This window comes from Oryza brachyantha, chromosome 2 (assembly GCF_000231095.2).
Source record: "Oryza brachyantha chromosome 2, ObraRS2, whole genome shotgun sequence".
Lineage (NCBI taxonomy): Eukaryota > Viridiplantae > Streptophyta > Magnoliopsida > Poales > Poaceae > Oryza > Oryza brachyantha.
The window spans coordinates 24,369,425-24,382,567 of NC_023164.2; the positions used below are offsets into that span (position 1 = coordinate 24,369,425).

The 13,143-nt window shown below is 44.6% G+C and overlaps 3 protein-coding genes across 4 annotated transcripts; 1 reads left to right on the forward strand and 2 right to left on the reverse strand.

Annotated features, from left to right (window-relative positions):
- The first annotated feature begins 348 nt into the window (after positions 1–348).
- LOC102717591 (peptidyl-prolyl cis-trans isomerase CYP40-like) lies at positions 349–4,511 on the forward strand. The gene is made up of 9 exons (XM_015833974.2): positions 349–829; positions 2,427–2,927; positions 3,117–3,204; positions 3,313–3,365; positions 3,563–3,667; positions 3,927–4,002; positions 4,092–4,129; positions 4,213–4,293; positions 4,443–4,511. Exons 1-9 carry the CDS (start codon positions 596–598, stop codon positions 4,452–4,454), a joined length of 1,188 nt encoding a protein of 395 aa, XP_015689460.1. The 5' UTR covers positions 349–595; the 3' UTR covers positions 4,455–4,511.
- Positions 4,512–5,108: 597 nt separating this feature from the next.
- Positions 5,109–8,472, reverse strand: LOC102717869 (armadillo repeat-containing protein 6). 2 transcript variants are annotated; one of them, XM_015833973.2, is made up of 8 exons: positions 8,280–8,472; positions 7,869–8,180; positions 7,082–7,380; positions 6,587–6,715; positions 5,992–6,114; positions 5,791–5,898; positions 5,525–5,703; positions 5,109–5,324 (listed from the first exon to the last, which is right to left on the reverse strand). In XM_015833973.2, exons 1-8 carry the CDS (start codon positions 8,410–8,412, stop codon positions 5,201–5,203), a joined length of 1,407 nt encoding a protein of 468 aa, XP_015689459.1. In that variant the 5' UTR covers positions 8,413–8,472; the 3' UTR covers positions 5,109–5,200. The 2 variants fall into 2 exon arrangements, with proteins under 2 accessions (XP_015689459.1, XP_006647944.1); XM_006647881.3 differs by having other exon boundaries at positions 7,082–7,365; positions 8,280–8,471.
- Positions 8,473–11,206: 2,734 nt separating this feature from the next.
- On the reverse strand, positions 11,207–12,788 carry LOC102711048. Its single transcript, XM_006649003.3, has one exon. The coding sequence runs from the start codon at positions 12,786–12,788 to the stop codon at positions 11,490–11,492; it is 1,299 nt and encodes a 432-aa protein (XP_006649066.1). The 3' UTR covers positions 11,207–11,489.
- Positions 12,789–13,143: the final 355 nt, after the last annotated feature.

Here is a 13,143-nt window from a genome sequence, read left to right on the forward strand (position 1 = left end):
TTTACAGGGCTCAAATCCTAGAAAAACACTGCAAAATCTTATGAAAATTAATTAGATTGTCTCAAATTATTGAGATTTTAGAGTATTTTTAATATGAAATTTAATCTTGAGAAAAAAAGTTTCGATGTTTCGATTATTATTGATAATTGTGTAATATTAACCAACGATACTAGAGAGGTCTAAACAAACTAGATAGAGTTTCGCGCCTTCGCTCTATTTCTATCTTTGATATAAAATTTTTCTTAAATTAATAATACAACGTATAATAATTAGATATATACGGATAACTATCGTCTCGGCGTCGTAGATGCCAGTTAGACAACCATGCGCCGGCCCCTCGGTTGTCCCCCTCCCTCCTTGTTTGAATCAAGCGATCAACTACCACACCTCGCCCCACAGTACGTACACACAGGCCGACAGGCGCCGCAACGACACACAGTCCACAAGGCCACGCCTCTCTCGCCCTCGCCCTCCTCCTCTCCTCTCGCCGTGACCCGCCGCCTCGCGACGCCGCCACCTCGAGAAGCGCGCCGGGCCGCGCCACTCCGCTAGGGTTTGCGCCCAGTCTCCTCCGCCCCCGCTTACCGCAGCAGCGATGGAGGGCGGCGGCGGTGTCGGCGAGGGCGAGGGCAGCACCGCGGCGGCGGCGGAGATGGTGGTGAGGAACCCGAGGTGCTACCTCGACGTGAGCATCGGCGGGGACATGGAGGGACGGATCGTGGTGGAGCTCTACGCCTCTGTGGCGCCGCGCACGGCGGAGAACTTCCGCGCGCTCTGCACCGGCGAGAAGGGCGCCAGCGTCGCCACCGGCACTCCGCTTCACTACAAGGTTTGTGGCTTTGCTCTGGTTGGTTGGCGGTCCGTTTGCTTACTGGCAGTTTTCCTAGTTGCGGAGTCGACAAATGGGGGAGGCTGGGGGGAGTGTTTTAAGCATCCGAGTTGGGGATTGCGTTGTTTTGCAGATTAATTGGATTATGTATGCATGCTAGTGCGATTTCGAGCTCTGACGATTAGGATTTGGTTCTGCGCTCAGAGAGGTTCGCATGATTCTGGAACTATGGAGTTTGATAGTTTTTACTGTTCAGTGCAACTGTAATTTTATCTTTGTTACTTGCGCAATCCCCGCACCGGAATATTGACCTCACGAATTCCCGCACCGGAATATTGACCCCACGTTGATCATTGGCACAACCACAGTTCATTTGCTGCTGAGCAAATTGATCCCTAATCAAATCGGTTTCCATGTTCCCATTTGGTCTATGGAAGTAGTATTTTCAGGTGACTGTACGTTTCAATTGGCCATTTCAGCTTTTGTTTTGATTTGTCCCTTCTGCAACAACCCCATTCCAAGTCCTTGCCGGCCTTTTGCTTTGATTCGATAAGTTTGCTTTTACTGTCATTGTTACGTTGTGCGTGCCTATTGTTAGTTCTCATATTTGGCGCTAGTACTTTGTAACTTTCCAGTTAATGTTGCTGCTTTTAAACCATATATATGTTTTAGCTCTGCTTTAGGAGTAGCAAGTAGCAATATGCTTCATGTGCCACTGCCTACCTCTGGTCCCCTTACCCGAATCATTGGCCTATTGCTTCCTTTAGTTTTGACTTCATCTTACTGCTCACTTGCATGGTGGTCTACTTACTTTCTTATCTAGTCTTGTGATGTTCCTGCCGAAACATAAAGCCCCTCGTGCATTTACTATGTGTGTATTTGTTGTCGACAATTTTACAGTGCACTATGTATTCTTGAAATATTTAAGCAGAGCACTACATGTTTAGCCTGCATTGCACACCTGTGATCACGCACAAGACTTAAAATTATTTTTATAATTTTGATCATATGGCAGGACTCAGAAAGTTGGGCATGATAAGCTTGCTTTCTCATAGTTTTGTCTTGATACCATTCTGTTTGTAGATTAGCCTTGAAGCAGTATCTGTCTGCACTAGGTGGACCAAGGTTTGTGGTGTCTTTTATTTGGGAAGTAACCCAAGAACAAACTAAATGGCTGCAAGAGAATCTTATGCGCATCTGGTTCAATATGGTGAGCATGTTTAAGTGAAGCTTGATAATTAAAAGCTTAGGTCCTTTAGTCATCAGTTGGAATGATGATGGCAGGGAAACACATAGTGAAGTAATAGTGGCAAGTCCTTCCACTTGACTGTTGGGGTGCGACAGGGATCCAACTGAGTAAACTGTGGTTCTCTACTTTATTTTTTAGTGGTGGGGACTCTAGATGTTGGCTATCATTCCACTTACTGTTGTAGCTATGATGCTAACTGGACAGAGATCATCATGTTAAGCTACAAAGATTATAACAGCCATCCATAATTTGCTACATAAATAAGAATAGGGGTTTCTTTAGCTTCGAAAAAGGTTTTACTGATTGCTTCAACCCTTCTTTAATTTTTTGTTGCTTCTACTCCTCCAGGGCTCATGTATTCACCGGATCGTCAAAGGTTTTATGGTGCAAGGAGGGGATATTACTGCTGGTGATGGAACAGGGGGAGAGTCAATATATGGACCGAATTTTGGGGATGAAAATTTTGTTCTGAAGCATGAGAGGAAAGGGATGTTATCAATGGCTAATGCTGGTCCCAACACAAATGGTTCTCAGTTTTTCATCACTACAACCCGGACACCGCACCTTGATGGGAAACATGTTGTTTTTGGAAGGGTCATAAAAGGAATGGGGGTGGTTCGCTCAATGGAGCATGTTTCTGTTGGAGAAGCCGATTGTCCAACTACTGATATTGTCATTGTTGATTGTGGAGAACTACCAGAAGGTGGCAGTGATGGAGTTGTAAACTTTTTCAAGGATGGTGACTTGTATCCTGATTGGCCAAATGATCTTGATGAAAAGCCTACAGACATTTCTTGGTGGATGAATGCTGTTGACTCTGCAAAATCTTTTGGAAATGAAAATTTCAAGGTTCATTCTGCTTTATGGCATGCACTTTCTGTAGCATACTTGGCAATTTAACTTTATGTCAGATAAGGAAGTTCTCACTATGCCATTATGTCTTGCATTGTTAGAATGTTATCTGCATCATCCTATGTTATATAGTACCTGATGATGCTCCTGTCTGGAGCTTTTAACTGAAGTTTCTTCCCTTTGCAGAAAAAGGATTTCAAGGCAGCCCTCAAGAAGTACAGAAAAGCCATGAGGTACTTAGATCTTTGCTGGGAGAAAGAAGAGATAGATGAAGGTGTTCTTTCTTTTTCTCGCAGTCTTCAGTTTTGTTAAGTTTACCATTTGTCACTTAGAGACTAAAGCACATCTTACTAGCTGATTCTAACAACTTATTGGCATGCAGAGAAGAGCTCAGCACTACGGAAGACAAAGTCAATTATACTCACAAATAGTTCTGTAAGTTTCACAACTAGCTACTCGTTGCATGACAAATCATCAATCAAAAGTTTTGTCCCTTTCTCTGGTAAACATGAGAAATTATATTGGTATGCCATTATTCATTAGTCTTATCTGAATCACATGTAATGTTCTATTACACTTTCTGTAAACTTCAGTCTCTGTTGTAATATTGAATCCACTTGTGATTTATTCAGGCTTGCAAGCTGAAGCTGGGAGACTTGAAGGGTGCTTTATTAGATGCAGACTTTGCATTGCGCGAAGCGGAGGGGAACCCAAAAGCTTTTTTCCGTCAAGGACAGGTTAGTGCTACACTGTTACTGTTGGGTGTCATATTACCTGAGATAGCAAGATCTTAATATGTGGAGTTGTTGAGCATGAGGGTGTCCCAAAAAGCCGCGTTGGCATAATATTGTGTGCATTAGCAATGCAAGACAACAATGTACAACATATAATCTTGTTACTCTTCATACAATATTATCTGCAATTCTTGTTCTGTTGTTGCTGGGAGGATTGGTTAGTGCCTTCATAATGAGTTTAACATGAAGCTGGGTTTTGCAGGCACGCATGGCACTCAATGATATTGACGCTGCAGTTGAGAGCTTCAAGCATGCTCTGCAGTTGGAGCCAACCGATGGTTTATCCCTTTGCCCACTACTCAATTGGCTCTTGGCTGTTAATTTATCTTCATTTACAGATCAGATATTTTATGTTTACAATTGTTAGGAGGAATTAAGCGGGAGCTAGCTGCTGTAAAAAAGAAGGTTAGTGCACTGAGTTCATTAAACTTTGGCCTAACGGATGTTCATAGAATATGTTATTGATTTGTCACCGGCAACTATCGCAGATTGCTGACAGACGGAATCAGGAGCGGAAAGCATTTTCGAGGATGTTCCAGCCTTCGGGAGGTTCAGAGAAGATCGATGAGGTACTCCTCTGATACTGCATTCCTATTCGAAACCTTTTGTCTGGGCCGTTGCCCGTTGGGCATGATATCAGTAGAGAATGTGAAGGTGAATCCCGTTTTCTTCCTGCCCAACGTCAAGCCATGATCATTTGTGTTTTTTTTTTCTGCAGGAGAATATCTGATCCCCTAGGTTCAAGTTTTCATCGTTCTCTCTGTCATTACATACGGGTGCTGTCTGGTGAAAAAAAATCAGGTTGCTCTTACAGCCTATTGGCACACAGCCGCTTCAAAGTTTTCCAATAAACTCTGAATCTTTGTGTGCTTGCAGGTGATAGGTGAGGGAGTTTTTGCACAAGAGGAATAACTCTTATGGTTGAAAATACTTTTGGACACCAAGGCCTTATGTTTTTCAGTATAGAATTTGACACAATGCTATCTTACAAGATGTCTGGCGGATTGAATTGTCACTCTTTTGGAAGGACTTTTGATTGACCGATCTTGTAACGAAACATTGTTGGCAAGTGTTCTTGCATGTGTTTCGCTTTATTTTGCCTCTGTGCTCGTGTTATGGGTAGACCACTAGACCCTATTAGTGATATTCCGCGTCACTGCCTCCGAGTTTCGCCGATCACAATAATAACGAAAATAATGATGTGTCCGAATATACTCGTCCCGTACTCCCGTGTGAAGTGCTCAGACGCCTTCAAAAAAAATTACCACATCGGGTTGCTGGATTGTTCCACCGGTCCATAGCTGATGGCCTGATATTCAGTTTGCCGGAGCAGCAAGTCGCAGTTGAAAATTTTCCACAAAATTGAGGCCACGCAAAAGCACGGTAGTCAAAATCCTATCAAGCCAAACACATCCCATGTAATTCCCACAAAACAGTAGACGAATTCTGCTTTACACAGTAGACGAATTCTGCTGTCTATGAATTGTAGTTGTCCACGCCCAGATCCCTCAAGGCAGATGTGGCAGCATCTTTGCAGCTTGCATGCATCACCTTGGCCTTCCTAATAAGCTTCTCCACACCATTATTAAGCAAGATCGTCCTACAGTGGAAGCACATAGGTCAACATTCTGAAACTACAAGTGTTCGTATCATACTGTCGATGCCTGTAAAACTAGAGTAACTAGTGCAGACAGTTTAATGGTATTGTAACAAGTTCCATCACTTCATTTCTCTTTAAGCAGGTTAATTCTGAACAGATATATTCGGGAGACCATAGTGCTTGTGGATTTTACAGCATACCGGTTTTCAGGGTTCCTGACGACAAGATTACGGATCATAAGACAGGCTTGCTTCTGAGTCTGGGCAGAGGAGGGGAACTTCTGCATTGCCCGTATAGCCAGAGTACCGTACCCTGCTCCCATTGCTCGAGCAGCATTTTCTGGTGACCGCAATGCAAGGATAGTCACCATAGACATTACCTGCAAACTCATTTAGCTTAGAACATGACATAGAATAGCTCACATTGATGCTTCAGTATTTCTCATTTATATGTAGTACGTCAGTACCTCTTGTATTACTGGCGGGTCTTCAGAAAATCTGGATGTCAACTTCAAGAACCTATCAAAACCACCTCGTTCAATGATGGTAGTCTTGTTTGCATCACTTCCAGCCAGCTTCAAGCAGAAAGAATGGTCTGTGAGTATGATTTCATCAATGTAGGATTTTCTCTGTTACAGGATTGATGCATTCGTGTACCAACTACAGACCTTGGACAACAGGGAGCAGCAAGATCTTGCTATAACTTTGTTCTTTTGCTCACTAGCCTCATCAATACATTGAAGAAGCACATCAATCCCACCATTTTCAGATATGGACCTGCATATTTCATCCTGAGGTAACACAAGAGTTAAGATAGTGAAGATATCCTGACTTACTGGGGCAGTTCATAAGACACGTGTAGCTTACAAGCTTGCTTTTGGTTTATGACAACAGTTCCACCAGGTAAAGAAATTTCGATACAAGAACAGGGGTCAGAAGCATGAGAACAATGGAAAGTGAGACGATGGTGGGAAGTTGATTATAACGGGCACCATACTTTATAGGGGCAATTGCAAACTTGCCACTGGTTTGAATCGTTATTACAGAAAAAAGCCACTAAAATTGTCATTCTAGTGGCATCCTTGCAATATAAAAAAAAACAGTGCCAAATGTGTTGACTCATCGCAGATATCAACTCTATGCAATTGCTGCGATTCATATTCTTTTTGGCAGATAAATGACATTGAATTAATGACATAAGAAATATCTATAGCAATTTAAAACAAACTTTTGAATTCCAGCAGAACCATAGTTTTCTCTTACATTGACAGCAATCGCCTTCAGAGCCGCACAAGCTGATGGTAAGCTGGAAGGAGCAACTTTCTCACGTAGTGCGTTGACAAGAACTACTGCAATCCCAGTTTCTGCAAATCTCCGAGAGTATCCATATACCTGAGTTACAAATATGCATCAGTTTCATCTCCTCAAGTCCAATCCAAACTCCATTCACTTGAAAAGTTTCAAATGACCAGATTGTCAATTATTATCACAAAGGTTCTCTGGATATTCCACTACATGTGCATATTATATAACTCAAAATTATTGATTTAATTCATTATCCATATCTTCATTTCAAGAAAACTAACTTGCATGCAAAATCACAAAGATGACTCTTTGAAACACAACTCTAGCACATCCTGATGTTTATACTACCAAAAGCAATAGGTTACGGAAAGATGACTATTAAGTTCCATAATGAAGTGCAGAGTGTAAAATCGAATAAAGCTTCACAAAATTACACAAGCATATAGGACATACTTGAGAAGCCACCACTCGATTGTCATCAGGTGTCAATAGAACACGTATAGCATCATATAAGCTTTGCACATTGCTATTTGATTCCTCCCTCATAGCTTGCAAAATGAGTTCATCAACGTTCAGGTCCATAAAGCACTCTTTAACAACTTCATTGCCCGCAGATGCTGCAGCCACAACCCTAAAGCCACTTTCCAGTATATCTGAACTTCTGGATCCTCCTTTCAAAATATCCATGACAACTTGGGGCCCTTCACTTTGTCTGAACTTTTCAGTGCTTCCAACATCTACAAATTGAATTGCTACTCAAAATGACAGGGACAGAGCAGAAATTGCTTCAGCTTATCTTACCGATAATAATATGACAATGAATTGAATAACTCCGACCAAAGAGAAAATAACATATACAAAAGACGTTGTAGTTGAAATGCGAAGGACATCGAAGTACAGCACCTTTGACAAATATTTTCTGTATGTGCAAATCACAGATCAAGGAATGGAACCAATTTATTCTTATTGTGACTCAATGCCATTTGAACCTAGTGAATGATGAATCTAACTCAACTGTATGATTGTATGAGTTTCGCGAAAAATGCCACACAACTGATTTCTCACTACAACCCAAGTACCCAACATTCCAAAACATTCGCATGCTTGCATGTTTAAGAAATTTATGTTAGTTAACAAAATTCTACTGCCAACCAAAAACGTAAGGTTACAGCAGTAAGAAACTAATAACAATTTAACTAAAACACATCCTCATATCTACTAAATGAGAACATCCACGTACCCCGGAGCAAGGAGCTTAGCGCCTTGAAGCCCGAGGCAAGCAGTCTCTCCTGCTTAACCCCAGCCGACGCGCACAGGGCGACGAGCGCCTCCACGGCGCCATTCCGAACAGCGACCGCCGCATTCTCCAACCCCTCGCCGGAGCAGAGCTCGCGCAGCTCATCGAGCAAAGAGGCCAACATGTCGATACCCTCCTCGGACCTGCCACTGGCACTATCATTCGCAGCGGCGGAGGCCTTCAGCTCGTCCAGCACCCGCATCACCGGACTCACCTCCGCCTCGGCGGCCTCTCCGGGCACTCGTTTTATGATCCCTAGTTAGGAGGGCAGCGGGAGACTCGATCACGCGAGGTTATGAGAAGATCGGAGGGGTGTGGATCTGAAGGGGGTCGGAGCGGAGAGTTCGTGGGTACCGGAGAGGTCGGCGCCCTGGAGGGTGAGGGCATCGACGGCGTCGGCGAGGGCCTCGTCGGGGTCCATCCCGAGGTCCTCCATGTTCTCCCGGACCATGGCGTCGAAGGCGTCCTGGGAGATCGCGATCGCCATTTTCGCGTGCTCCGTCTGTTCCCTTCGGTGACCCGAGTGAACAAGAGAGTGATGCTGTGATGGTACTTGTTGAGGGTTTTTCCATTTCTAAGGCAGAGGGGCGGTTTCAGTTTTGGTTTTTGAATCTGGGTCTTTTTTTTTAAGCAGAATACTAATATTTTATTTTCTAAAAATATGTATTGAGTGTATCTAAAAAAATATTGGGCATAAATAATTACACACTCCTCCAACATGACTCTAAAAATGAATAACTTGTATTAGAATTCTTACCTTAAATTTAGGACACAAGTGAGCTAATTTTAGACATGTGTAAATATTAGTAATGTATTTGATAACTTGTTGGAGATATATTTTTTAGCTTAATTTTCCAAATTCAATTTAAGGAATTAATTTTAGATATCTCTTAGAGATGCTCTTGAGGTTGCTTCGAGATGCTCTTGAGGTTGCACTCACAATAGTGTTAAACGATTTATGTATGTTCATTCATTTTATTTTCAAACAGGAAAATCGGTTACTCATGAATTGGCTTAAGCTTGTTTTCTCTGTTCTCGATTGGTCTCCTCCCCATACAAACCTCTTGTTGTTTTCAGAAGTTCGAAAAAGATACGAGTTACTGCCCAAATGCAGGGGGAAAAAAATCCACTAAATCGACTGCACCGTGAACCCACCATTTGACCTGGAGCATCGCCCCCATCAGCCGACGAGAGAAAGGATCCAAATCCGGGAAACATTTTTTACCACACAGATATAGATACATTCATGTGCTTGTATGAAATCTAAATAATCATTAAAAATATGAAAAAGATTGATAAGATAGATTAATATGAGTTATATCACTCCACAAACATGCAAATTTAAATTCAACTTCTATAAGTTGTAGCAAAAAAACAAATAAAACTAAAACTAACTATACGCATATTCATAATTGTTTTTGTTATTTTTGTTACAACTTGTAGAAGATGAATTTAAACTTGCATGTTAGTAGAGTGATATAACTCATATTAAACTATCTTGTTAAATTTTTTTATGAATATCTAGATGATATGTAAGTAACGGATGTATATATCTGTTGGCTAAAGAAACTGTTTCCATCCAAACCCAGCAACCACCGTGCTGTCGGCAGGACAAAAATAGGCGTTGAAACGAAAGGACACGAGCAAGCAAGCAACCGGCCAGCTACTACTGCTCCCATTCACGGGAGTTTGTTTATAGGGGCTAAACTTTAATCTCTAGTCATATCAGATGTTTAAATACTTATTTATGTAAACATAGCCTATAAATAAAACTCATTCATAATCTTAGACTAATTCGCGAGACGAATCTAATGAGCCTAATTAATCCATGATTAGCGTATATAATGCTACAGTAAACATTTGCTAATTATGAATTAATTAGGCTAAAAAAATCGTATCGTGAATTAGCTTTCATTTATAAAATTAGTTTTTTAATTAATCTATGTTTAATACTTTAAAATTAGTATCTAAGAATCTGATATGTATGCATCTAACCAACAACCGCTGAGAATTATGCGGCCATGCCTGACACCGACATCGTGCAGGGAGCAACACGGTTGGTAGCAGTACATCTCTGAACCGAATCGCCATGTTCAGATTTTTTTTTTCTTCCCCTCCAGGAGATGATGCATCGCACGTCGTTCAGCTGTTGGCAGGAATGTCTTGTCAGAGACTCGTCAGAGGAGCATCTGTTCGTTCGTTCGTTCGTGCGTGCATGCTAGCATTTTGGCAATGGCATGGGTTCAGCTCAGCTCGAAGAGGTGGGATTCAGATCCAGTGATTGTCATGTGATATTTTCGGTGACATTCTGTCACTGATACGTTGGTTCTATATGTGTCTGGATCCATTCGAGACCCATATGTCAGTGACAGAATGTTACCGAGAATGTCACTAAATCCCTGTCCGAAGAAGTGTCACTGGCACGTTGTCTTTGACTTGGGAGAGGCAGTAATGAACGCAAATTAGGCAAATAGTCAGATAATCCTGCGGATCTAGCTCGGCTGATTTGCTTAACAAAAGGAAAGGCTGTTATTATGTTCAGAACACGGCTATCACTTCGATTCACTAAGGGCAACAACGGCTAGCTATATCTATTTGGCTTAAGAGGAGGATACCAAATATTTGCCCGGCACCTTCTACATTTTGCCTGAAAATGACTGTTCGTCAGAACGACGAACGGAACACGCATAAAAGGAACATCTTTGAACTGCTCCAAGGGCAGTACAAGAAGAGTTCTGAAACAGAAGTGAACAGCGCCGGTGTTATTGCTGCGTGTCCTCCTGTTCTCTTGCAATACCACATACAGGGGCTGTTTGAGCAGCTTTTCTTAACTGCGGTTTTTTCCAGAAGCTGCTTCTGCCAGAAGCTGTCTCAAACGGTCCACAGCTTCTGAGAATCTATAGTTATGGATTCTGAAAAATGAACTAAGAATCCAGAATCTAAAGAAGCTGGGTTTAGGAGCTTTTCTAGATTCTCCGAAGCTGGCTACCAAGCAGCTACTTCTCAGAATCTAAAGCTCCAAAAAGACCAAAAACTGCTATTGCTACTGCTGCCGCAACAAGAACCCTAAACGGTGATATGCTGAATAAATGGTTATGGGGGACCAACTACCAAGTAAATAAACGAGGGAAACAAGAACCACTGAGCCTCTACGTCACTCCTGCCCTAGACAATATACATGAGTAGAACAAGAAAGCATGAACTCAAGTAAACAGAGGAAAAGAGGGTAACTAGCAATCAGAAAGAGATGTACAGCATGCGATATTATAAACTCTTCTATCACCGTGTAATGTAATACAAAATGTAGTAATACACCGTAGTATACATTGATCCAAAAGACCAAACTAAAAAAAAAAAAACTAGAGCCCGGTTGGAACTTGGAACGCAGGAATTTAACCGTAAATGTTTCCTTGGTAGTTCGTTCCATGGAAAATGTGAAAATTTCCCGTATTCCAAACAGAACATAGAAAAGAAATTTACATTGTCACTGATCCAATAAAAACGAGAAGAAAAAGATTGCCATGCTGAGGAGAATCCATCGTTCTTCTGCTAGGACAAGAAAGATTAGCCACCATGGATTTTTACCTGTTCATCACTGACCGGGCGCCGGGCGGTGCGACGGTGGCCGAAGTGCAACGACGACCCATTGAACCCTTTGGCCAGCCGGTGCAGGCCGGGGTTCAGCCCGGCGCACCCCATCACGCTATGCCGGTGCGGCGATGCCATGCCGTCCTCGACCGCCGCCGCGACCTTCTTGCTCTGCTTCTTGTGCTTCCCGGCGGAAACATCGCCGTTGGCGGCTACGGGCTCCGCTGCGGTCGCCTTCTTGACCGGCGTGCCGCTGCCGAGCTGTTGCACCGGCGAGTACTTGAAGACCGGTTCCTTGCTAATGTTGCCGGTGGCGCGAGCTTTGGCTGCTGACCTCCGGAACAGAAGCATGTCGCTGAGCCGCCACTTCTTCCTCCCGCCGTTGATCATCGTGACCGGAGGGATGGAGCGCGGGGACGTGACGGAGACGGAGACGGGGTCTGGTTTCCTCGGCGAAGAGGCTGTTCCGGCGTCGGCGGCGTCTTTGGCACCGGCGCCAAGAGGAGAGGGGCCCTTGGCTGCCTTCGCCAGTGCGGCGGCGAACGGGTCAAAGTCGGCGCCGGAACCGACCAGGCCGCGTAGCCGGGGAGACCACATCGACGACTTTGAGATCGGTGACCGTGGCGATGACGCGACGCTACCGCCGTCGAGTAAGCCCGGAGGTGGCTTGAGGGGCCGGATCTTTCCCTCGTCGAAGAGCTCGTCGGCCGTCGTCAGTTCAGCCACCTGCACATTCTTGTCGAGGAGGACGCCGAAGTCGAAGTCGGCGTCGTCCACCTCCCCGTTCGCCGCTGAGGCGGCGGCGCAGGCGAGCTCGGTCTTCGGCTTCCCCGGCTTCTCTTCCCAGTCGAAGGGCACGGTGGAGGCAGCAGTGGAGTAGGACGCGCGGGGCTGGAAGTCGTCGTCGTCGTCGACGACGGCCCTGTCCTTGTCAGGGCCGCTCCCGTCGCCGACGCTGCTGTCGAACTGCGCGTATATGGCGGCGGCGCGCGCCGGGCTAGCGGGCGCGCTGGTGAAATGCTGGAAGAGGTCGAACGGGTCGGCGGCGCCGGAAACGATACCGGGGGAGGCGGACTGATGGAGCTCGAACGGGTTGGGTGACGGGGGCGCCGTCACCGCCGTAGCCAAGAACGGGTTGGAGTCCCCCATGGCGTCGGTAGAGGCGAACGGGTTGGTGCCCGCCTCCGGCGCCGCCTCCGGGAAGGCGGTGAACATCGGCCCGTCGAACCGAAAGTCGTCCTGCGGCGGCGAGGCGGGCAGCGTCGTGAGCTCCATCACGCGGTGGTCGACAGGATGGGCTGGGGTGCACGGAGCGCGTCGTGGCGAGGAGGTTTTGAGGGAGGGGACAGCAAGCGAGAAGAGAGGTTGGAGATGGACGTGCTGGGGACTTCAAATGGAAGGGCGATTACTGCTGCCTCCGTTTCATATGGCAATATTTCCTGGTATAAATTTATCAATAGATGAATGTTTATAATATATATATATATGTCTAGATTCGTTAGAAGGCCTTGAATAAGTACTTACCATGTTGGGTTAGCCTCTAAATTAGGAGCATATAGACCATCTGCAAGAGAACGGTAGGGGTGTGATCCTCTGCGGTACTGCATGTGTAGCAGTACTGCATGTGCAG

What these genes read in the sequence shown, in the direction of transcription:
- LOC102717591 (XM_015833974.2), top strand. Translation starts at nt 596, where the DNA reads ATGGAGGGCGGCGGCGGTGTCGGCGAGGGCGAGGGCAGCACCGCGGCG. An exon ending in TTGGAAATGAAAATTTCAAG is followed by an intron (nt 2,928 to 3,116) that starts GTTCATTCTGCT and finishes TTCCCTTTGCAG; the next exon opens with AAAAAGGATTTCAAGGCAGC. An exon ending in TTATACTCACAAATAGTTCT is followed by an intron (nt 3,366 to 3,562) that starts GTAAGTTTCACA and finishes TGATTTATTCAG; the next exon opens with GCTTGCAAGCTGAAGCTGGG.
- LOC102717869 (XM_015833973.2), bottom strand. Translation starts at nt 8,412, where the DNA reads ATGGCGATCGCGATCTCCCAGGACGCCTTCGACGCCATGGTCCGGGAG. An exon ending in GCTAAGCTCCTTGCTCCGGG is followed by an intron (nt 7,381 to 7,868) that starts GTACGTGGATGT and finishes CATTTTGAGTAG; the next exon opens with CAATTCAATTTGTAGATGTT. An exon ending in TGAAGGCGATTGCTGTCAAT is followed by an intron (nt 6,115 to 6,586) that starts GTAAGAGAAAAC and finishes GTGTTACCTCAG; the next exon opens with GATGAAATATGCAGGTCCAT.
- LOC102711048 (XM_006649003.3), bottom strand. Translation starts at nt 12,788, where the DNA reads ATGGAGCTCACGACGCTGCCCGCCTCGCCGCCGCAGGACGACTTTCGG.